The following is a 9,532-nucleotide window of genomic DNA, read 5'->3' as shown; positions in this document are numbered from 1 at the left end:
TGAAAAACACTCACCTTGTCTGTGGAACTTTTGTCTTCTTGACAAATTACTGTTAATTAAAATTTCCGTCCTGAACAATTTAATCACCAATTAAAAGCCTCTCAAATTGCATCCTGGATGTCTGTGGAGACACTGCGCCATCTACTGGATCCTGTGTGAATTACACCCAAGACTGAATGTGGCGCATTATTGGCCTTATGAAGTACTTGTATCTTGTGCGCAGTCATCGCAAACATGTAAATTTACTCTCACTGACTAAATAAACTTTATTTACTGTATTAATTACCCAGCGGTTCGCTGTTATGGTGTGTATTTACTACACCGTCACACGAATAAACACTGGCGCAAGCTAGTTAGGTTAATGTTTCGTTTTTAACTTTTGTTCTTTGAACACTAACTTCGAAGGTTTTTTTTTTGCATGCTCCTTAAAAAACACAATACAGCTGACGATAGTCACAATAAACTCAGTCCTTTTGAACTCTTTGAAAGCATCTTGTACAGTTACTTCGAAGGATGTGTTCCATTCATTCGTTGGCAAACCCCCAAAACAGACTGACATATTATTAATTATCCTCGTTCAAGCTTTTTTTATGCATATTAATGGTTTTGTGACAAGCGCTTATAGATATACTCATAAAATGCAGCTAATTTAATAGAAAAATATGGATTTGTTTTCCATTGTGTGTAAGATTTTGGTTCCAGTTCACGGTGGGGGTGAATTATCTTGAGTCTGTCGCTTCTTTGGTCACATGACCGGTCCTGCCCATTCAAGTCACCTGACTCGTTTTGTTTCTCCGACAGAAAAATGGCTGCCCACTTGTCGTACGGCAGAGTGAACCTAAATATACTGAGAGAGGCAGCACGGAAAGAGCTTCGAGAGTTCCTGGACAAATGTGCAGGAAGCAAGGTAACAAATATGTGAAAACACATTTGGCATGTCTGAATCTGGGCGTCAGTTCTCCCCGGTGTTGTCAAGTCTCCCCCCTCAGCTGTATTTGTGTTGATAATGTTATTACAAGTATTTTCGTTTTGCAATAAGGAATGTACATGGAGATGTACATCTCCAGGCATTATTGGCCTGCCTGCATGCTCATCGGTTTATTATTGAATCAGCTGAACTCAAACGCTGAACATTTCCGCATACACATGACTGATGTGTTCATATCTCTCTCTCTCTCTCTCTCTCTCTCTCTCTCTCTCTCTCTCTCTCTCTCTCTCTCTCTCTCTCTCTCTCTCTCTCTCTCTCTCTCTCTCTCTCTCTCTCTCTCTCTCTCTCTCTCTCTCTCTCTCTCTCTCTCTCTCTCTCTCTCTCTCTCTCTCTCTCTGTAGGCAATAGTTTGGGATGAATATTTAACTGGGCCTTTTGGACTGATTGCCCAGTACTCTTTGTTAAAGGTAAGTACATCACCCTGCACAGCTGATAAAATCCAAAAATTGACATTATAGAGTGAACAAAAACTGTAAAGTCTGGGCAACCAGATGTGTGTGTGTGTGTGTATATATATATATATATATATATATATATATATATGAAAGTTATGGACATAAATTACTCTTCATAATACAGTGTGACCTTCTCTCTTTTGCAGTAGATTAAAATAATGCCATCTGAAACACATTCACAGAAAAAGTTGCAAAATGCAACAAATGAAATCTGTTGAAATCTGCTGAATGATTTAGTCTTGTTTGATTTTAGTCAAATAAAAAGAGTCACTGCATGTTTCACCAGTGTGTTTGTGAATGCTCAGGTGTGTGCCAGGTGATACCAGCTTGTTAGATATTCTGGCTCCAGTGATATTGATGGTTATAAGAACATTCCATATTCCATCCACGCCTCAAGTATCAGAAAACAGAAGCAGTCATATAACATGAATTTACTTTTAATCATGTCTGGTTTGGCATCACGCCTGTGGTTCTGGGTCATCTTGTACTTGGCGAGCTTAAACTCAAAGTTTCTCCCTGAAGAGAACAATTTTTCACTGTTCATCATTTGGTGAAGCATTACATTTCCCTTCACTGTTTTGTCAGAAGTAGCAGATGATGCATGATAGTGTTTATTTGTAGCTGGTAAACAGATGTCATAAATTTTATGTTTGTTTGTCTTTGTTTTTTTTTCCAGGAACATGAGGTGGAAAAGATGTTTACCCTGAAGAGCGGCAGGCTCCCCTCGGCCGATGTCAAAAATATTATCTTTTTTGTCCGACCCAGGCTGGAGCTCATGGACATCATTGCTGAGAATGTATTCAGGTGTGTTTATGTGACTCATCTGGTTTTAAAGGCATTATGTCTCTGTTCTGTTCACAGTATCTAACACTCATGTCCTGCACTGTGCTCTCTCTCAGTGAGGATAAGATGCACACACCCCGAGACTTCCACATCTTGTTTGTGCCTCGGCGGAGCATGCTGTGTGAGCAGCGGCTGAAGGAGCAGGGCGTGCTGGCCTCTTTCATCAACATCGACGAGTATATCCTGGACCTGATTCCCTATGATGGCGACCTGCTGTCCATGGAGTATGAGAGTGCTTTCCGGGTGTGTCTCTCGTCTTTGTATATGTCAATCACTTTAAAATGTTTAAATTAGGTTTCAAGTCAGCACTAATTCATATATTTATATAAATTTTTCTTTTTTTTCTCACAGGAGTGCTACCTCGAAAATGACCAAACCAGCTTGTACCACACAGCCAAAGGCCTAATGACTTTACAGGCTCTGTACGGCACCATTCCGCAGATATATGGGAAAGGAGATTGTGCACGAGTGAGTTTGGAATCAATTTATCACTGAGGATCAGTTTTCTTGTTTGTGACAGCTAATCTGTTTATTGGATGATTTCATAAAGAAATTCTCCATTTGTCGCCAGCATGTTTCCAACATGATGCTGAGGATGAAGAGGGAGTTCGCCGGCAGTCAAAACCAGATTCTGCCCGTGTTCGATACTCTTCTTCTGCTGGACCGTAACGTTGACCTGCTCACCCCTCTGGCCACTCAGCTCACCTACGAGGGTCTCATTGATGAGATCTATGGAATCAATAACGGTAACGACAAACCTTTTGGATTTGTTTAGTTATTTAGACCATTTCTGAGAATTGCTTTCGTCCTCATGACAGAATTTCAGGTCTTTACTCAGTCAAATGACTGGGCTGCAGTGGCATCTAATATGTGCTCTGGTTTCTCTCAGAGGAGCAGAGCGCTGTGATCTCTTCAGGTCTTAATGGTGTAATGTGATTTTCCTCCTGAGCCCTGGCTCTGTCCGTGCTTTAGCTGATGCAATAACGCCGCAGGGTAATCTTAACCCCAGCAGACCCCGCGTCCAGACGGAGTTTGGAGCCTTTCTGTTGTTTCTCTGAAGAATTTGCACATTATTCCTGTGATTACAATGGTTCTCTCCATTTACTGAAATGCCATTAAACCCATGCATACACAGGAAGAACATGCAAACTCACACATGAAGGCCCAGCCAGTATTTGAGTCCATGAACTCCTATTTCAAACATTTTTGTCTCACAGGTTATGTCAAGTTACCTCCTGAGAAGTTTGCACAGAAGAAACAAGGTGAAGCAAGTAAAGATTTACCCACAGAGCCCAAGAAGCTCCAGCTGAACTCCGCAGAGGAGCTTTATGCTGAAATCCGGGACAAAAACTTCAACGCTGTTGGAGCTGCTCTCAGCAAGAAGGCTAAAATCATATCCGCTGCGTTTGAGGTTTGTGTTGGAAGGTGTCTCAGTTTTTTTTTCTCGCTTTGACAGGACGACGCTCTCCTCATTGCAGGAGTGATTCAAAATGTGATTACAGCGTTTGGTGCTTTCAAATTGAACTAAACATGACTTCCAGACATCAGCTCTATCTCTGAGGCATTTTACATCAAAGGTCAAACCAGAAATCTGCCTTTCTATCAGACCAGAGAAGTGATAAGAACGAGATGGAGATGAGATGAAATGCTAATAGTTTAAGCAGATTGCATAATAAGCTCAGACATACATCGTCACCTGATCAGAGCCCTCAGGAATACTGAAGGGAACATACGCTGTAATTCAAGAAGTGCAGTTCCTGAAAAGCTTTACAGGAACTTAGTAATTGTAAATTGATTAATTTATCCTGTCTGATCCATTTCAAGTGAATTTAGCTTTAAAATAGACTTCAGTGATGATTATTTCTGTTATTCATATGTTTTTTGACCATTAGGAAATGTAGAATTTATGTTTATTATTACTACCACATTAGGACTAAAATGTGTTTCCAAGATTAAAAACAGCTCTTTAAGCGATATGATGATGATTTCTGATCTCTGTGTGTCCTGCAGGAACGTCATAATGCTAAAACAGTCGGGGAAATCAAGCAGTTTGTGTCTCAGCTGCCTCACATGCAGGCAGCAAGAAGTTCCCTGGCGAACCACACTTCAATCGCTGAGCTGATCAAGGACATTACCAGTGAGTAGATCACCTTCTTCAGCCATTAAACTCTCTTCAGTATGCACACATTCACATCTTTTTGTGAAAATGAAAAAAGACTGAAATCCATTTTGTGGATGATTAATGTTCAATTAAAAAAAGATTCTTGTATCTTTTATTTATTTTTTGTTCTTAGGATTGTGAAAATCATTGTATCTGTCCGTGTTGGGTTTTTATTTTGTTAAAGTTTAAATAAAAACCTGTAACTTGTGTTTCAGCATCTGAGGCTTTCTTTGACAATCTGACTGTGGAGCAGGAGTTCATGACCGGCGTTGATACAGATAAGGTCAATTCCTTCAACTCTCCAAAACTGATTTGTCATAAACACGAACCTCGAACAAACATATGACTTATCTTACCAGAAGCGTACTAAAATAAGCTTACGAAAGTAGTTAAAAGTATTCCATTTGCAGGTGAACACATACATAGAAGACTGCATCGCGCAGAAAGATCCGCTGATCAAGATCCTGCGGCTGGTTTGCATGCAGTCGGTCTGCAACAACGGCCTCAAGCAGAAGGTGTTCGATTACTACAAGCGGGAGATTCTCCAGGTGAAGCCAGAACCTCTGCTGCTGCATCCAGCAGACGGATTTCCGTGTGGTCGATGAGTTCCATGCTGTCATTTGATGTTTTGCATGTCTTGTGCAGACCTATGGATATGAACACATCCTGACGTTGAACAACCTGGAGAAGTCGGGTCTTTTGAGGCCGCAGACCGGCTCCAGGAATAACTACCCCACCATCAGGAAAACCCTCAAGCTGTGGATGGAGGATGCCAACGAGCAGGTGCCAGGATTGAACAAAATATGAACTATTAATTTAACATTTTGAGGTTTGATCTTCAGTAATAATGTGTTTCTCATTCCCCAGAACCCCAATGACATCTCGTACGTGTACAGCGGCTACGCCCCGCTGAGCATCCGACTGACTCAGGTGTTGGCGAGGCCCGGCTGGCGCAGCATCGAAGAGGTGCTGAAGATGCTCCCAGGTCCTCACTTTGAGGAGAGGCAGCAGCTTCCCTCCGGGCTTCATAAGAAACGTAAGGAGCAGCCTGACGTGTGAGCTGTGTTTACTCTGCCGCCCAGCTGCCAACAAAAGACGACCTGCCTGCCGCAGGGAGATAAGCAGTGGGCTTTGTTTCGAGTCGAACCTCGGACAGCGGCAGATTGATAGCGTAAATCCGACAATGCCGTGAAACCCCCGTCATGTCGTTGTATCGATTTAAAAGACAAGACGAAGAAATAAAACTTGATTTGTGAGTGACATGCGGCGCTTTTCATCACTTTATTTCCCATCGTTTCATGTTGGCAGCAGTAGGTGTTACACTGGTGTGAATGATAGATTTAATTATACACTCTCTTTTGAAATGTGCTAATTAGAACTGTGAGTTTGGGTATTAGACCGCTGACTTGTTGCAGCATGTCCGCCTTACATTGCTTTTTAAAAGTGATAATGAGTGGAAAACAGTAATCTTGGGGGAGGGCACGACTGAATTAGTGTTTTAGCGTCTCAGGAAAAAAATGCTGCTTGACCAGAACAGAATTGACAGCTTTGTGACGTCCGCCTCTTCTTAATGCCACGCAGGCCAGCAGGGAGAGAACCGGACGACTCTGGTGTTCTTCCTCGGCGGGGTGACGTACGCAGAAATAGCCGCCCTGCGTTTCCTCTCGCAGATGGAGGACAGCGGCATGGAGTACATCATTGCCACCACCAAACTCATAAATGGCACCACGTGGATCAAGTCCCTCATGGACCGGCCCGAGTCCCAGACACCCTGAGTCACCTGCACTGCACGCACACCTGGACACATCAAACGCCGCATCCATCAGAAAACCTCAGCTGAGGGTTTGTTTTTTTTTTTTTTTTACTTCCCCCCCACATCAGGCTACTGCAGGTGCTTCATTGATGTCTGAGCTGTTTAACCAGCAGCGGCAAAACTCTTTAAAAGGTGTCCTGTTGTCCTGTTCCAGTCTTTCTGGAAATAAATTCATCTCATACAAGAATTCTTTCGGCCTTGAACTTGTATTGCGCGGCTTTCAGTTTCCTGCATGTGGAAGATCTACACTGAATGACCTGCACATGTACAACCCAGTGCACATAACCCTGATCAGTGCTACTATATTGATTTGCATCACTAAGCTTGTTGCTGTAGTGTGCAGTTACTGGATGTTTTTTTTTTTTTTTACATTTGAAGCCTTTTTGAATGTTTGTGATGATTTCATGTATAAAACTAATAAAGATTAATTTTGATTTGCATTTTTTTAAAGCTTTTGACCCCATCTTTCTGTTATTCCTTGCTTTCGGTGAGGTTAAAACTAGCTGAATAAACTCCTCCCTCACTGATGTTGGCCTTCCGTTATTTGGGTGTGTTATGGGCTATTTTGCTTATTTTTTGCTGGCAATATTTGGCAAGGGATGTTGATTGCAAGCAGATGAAAGGCAGGGACAGAAGTATATCCATCAGCAGTGGCCCAGCTCTCTGAAGGAGCAATTAGCGCAGTAACAGGCCCCTGATCAGCCGATAATGGCCCTGCGCTGTCTGGAGAGCCCAGCCTATGATTTGACAGTGCAGGCCACTGATTGAATTAGGAGGCCATTTGCTCCATGTTCCGGTGGAAGATAACTGTGCTGCAGGAGGGTGTTTGATCTCAGTATCAGTCAATACCTTCTGTGTGCCTGACACTGCTGGCAGGACCAGGATATTTTGGTGAACTCTTCTTGTGTAATCCTCACTAATTTCCTCCTTGTTGATTGGTGAGAAGATCTGAACGCCGCTTTGCCTAAATTATTCAGAGAAAAATTTAAGTTGTGTGCATTTTTGAGAGGTTTCTCGCGCGGCTGTTTCTTTGTTTGAGGAGCAGGTGCACACTGGAGACTTTGATAGGCATTAGTTGAATCCCAGGGGATTCGGGTCCTTGTGATCACTTTTTGCTTTTGGCTCCTCCTCTGCAATAGCAGCTTGAGACACTAAAGACAACACACACCAACTTGGACTTCAGGGCTGGAAGCACAGAAGCCCTCCGCCTGATCGGCTCCTGTCCTGCAACATCAAAGTGTGAGTATTTCTTAATATATTTCTTGCAGTGATGTAAATAATATAAATCATATATTTTTTGGGGGGTTCATGCATGTTTGAATGTTTCTAATTTTCAATATAGGTCAAATCTGTTAACCAGAAGAGGATATGAACAATTTTGTTCTGCAGTATGTACATTTAATATTTCTTTTTACAGTAATACAACCAAATTTTATAACTATAACTTTACATGAGATGGATTGTAAATAAGCCATGTTAGTTATATATGAAATGTTTGCGTTTATGAGAACAGTGAAAAGCAGAGTTGAATTTGGAACAGTTTCTATCTATCTGTGTAAAAGATTTCAAAGCCACAGGGACTCAGTGAAAGCTGAAGATGTTAAAAGTATTGTTTATGACTGTACACAAAGCAGATCAATACTGGATCCACTTAGCACAATTTACAGATCAATTATTAACAGCAGTCCATTCTCAGACCCAGTTCCTTCTGCTTCTGTGAGCTACACAGGGAACGGCTGGCCAGGACTGAACAAACATGTTTATTTTACTTCATTCAGGGACTTCATACTTGTGTTTTTATGTCCACAGTTTGTCGTAAAATTTTTGTTTAATATGACATTTCTTGGTGTGTGTGTGTGTGTATATAGAATGGGTCGAGGTGAGAACATGGGACACTTGACCCAGCCCGGCCGCAGGCAGAAGACACAGGAGACGTATCTGGATGTGGAGCCCCTGTTCATCCGCTTCCTCCGGACATTCAAAGAAATCCTCAAATTTGTCCTCTTCAGCTACACCGTGCTGTTCGGCGCGTTGCTCCTTGCCAGATGGACCACTTACTTCATGGTGGGGAAGTGAAGTCTACGCGAGCGTCGAAGAACAAGCCTCTCACTGGACTTGGAGCTGACTCTGGCGAAGCTTATCGAGATGTGTGGCCTATGCAGTTACTATAAAGCAGCAATCACAGCCGGGGTTATTGTGTCTCTCTTTTTTGTTTTTAGTAGAGCTGAAGGCCTTGCGGGTGCAAATGCGCCTTGAAACATGTAGCTTAGGAGAAATCCACCATGAGAATCCCTTTAAACAAGCCACTTTGCATCCAGTGTGTCTGCTCACTGTGTGAATAACCTGTAATTTAGAATTTGGCATTTTGGAATCATCACAAAGAAGCTATGTGGCATGTTTGTGTGCATAACATACATCAACACTGTATATCTGAACTGACAAAAGCTTTAAAACGGTCCACCCTATTGTTCATGCAAAATTTGACAAAATGCCAGCATAAATAAGTCAGTAATGCAATGGGGATGTCAGTGAGAACCGTTCCTCTATTGTGGTGTTGTTCTCTTTTAGACAAAGCTTTTTAATTGTGTTGACATCTTGTCTGTCAAGCTGGAATCATTTGGTTTGGATAGCATGCAGCTGCCCTGGGCTCCGCACCACCAGGCCTATAATGGGCCACAATTATCATCAATGTTTATGTTGTAGGAATGAATGAGTCGTAATTTGAGAAAGACAAGTGTGGTACACTGTGGCAGCACCCATGAAAAAAAAAGAAAAGAATTTACATCATACATTTATTTTGAAGCCTTTGTAATTTCATTTCACCGTGATATAGTGAGGTTTATATTTGATTAAGTCAGATTTATTATTATGATTATCTCATGTGAGTCAGGGTGTATGAGGCCTCTACCATATCCTGTGCCATCTCATAAAATGCTCCATAAACAACTGAAAGCATCCCATTATCCCATTAGAGAAAGTACATTTTATAGTGGATATGTGTGTGAAATGTAGACAAAAACGAGAAGAATATGGAGAGGAATTCTGTGTCACCCCATTAAAGCACACTTCAAGGTTTTGGCACACTTTAATAGCTTTGTCCCCTGTAATTCATGGATTTAAGGCACTGTTAAGTATGTGTATTTTATCTTTGCTCTTCTGTTATGACAAGTTCACAAGTCTGTTATGAAGATCTGCTGTGGATCACTATGTTGTGACTTATAATGGTACAGAATCATTACTTATACCTTTGTTTATCCTGCAATGATTAAGGT

The 9,532-nt window shown here is 41.8% G+C and overlaps 1 protein-coding gene across 1 annotated transcript; it reads left to right on the top strand.

The window, feature by feature from the left end:
- Positions 1–786: 786 nt before the first annotated feature.
- vps33a (VPS33A core subunit of CORVET and HOPS complexes) lies at positions 787–6,736 on the top strand. Its single transcript, XM_030104437.1, has 13 exons — positions 787–907; positions 1,330–1,395; positions 2,120–2,247; positions 2,343–2,529; positions 2,638–2,754; positions 2,858–3,032; positions 3,504–3,697; positions 4,297–4,423; positions 4,663–4,730; positions 4,858–4,995; positions 5,093–5,230; positions 5,315–5,483; positions 6,029–6,736. Exons 1-13 carry the CDS (start codon positions 806–808, stop codon positions 6,220–6,222), a joined length of 1,803 nt encoding a protein of 600 aa, XP_029960297.1. The 5' UTR covers positions 787–805; the 3' UTR covers positions 6,223–6,736.
- Positions 6,737–9,532: the final 2,796 nt, after the last annotated feature.

Source organism: Salarias fasciatus, chromosome 12 (assembly GCF_902148845.1).
Source record: "Salarias fasciatus chromosome 12, fSalaFa1.1, whole genome shotgun sequence".
Taxonomy (NCBI): domain Eukaryota; kingdom Metazoa; phylum Chordata; class Actinopteri; order Blenniiformes; family Blenniidae; genus Salarias; species Salarias fasciatus.
The sequence above is the reverse complement of the archived record's forward strand: the minus strand, read 5'-3'. Positions and strand labels throughout refer to the sequence as shown.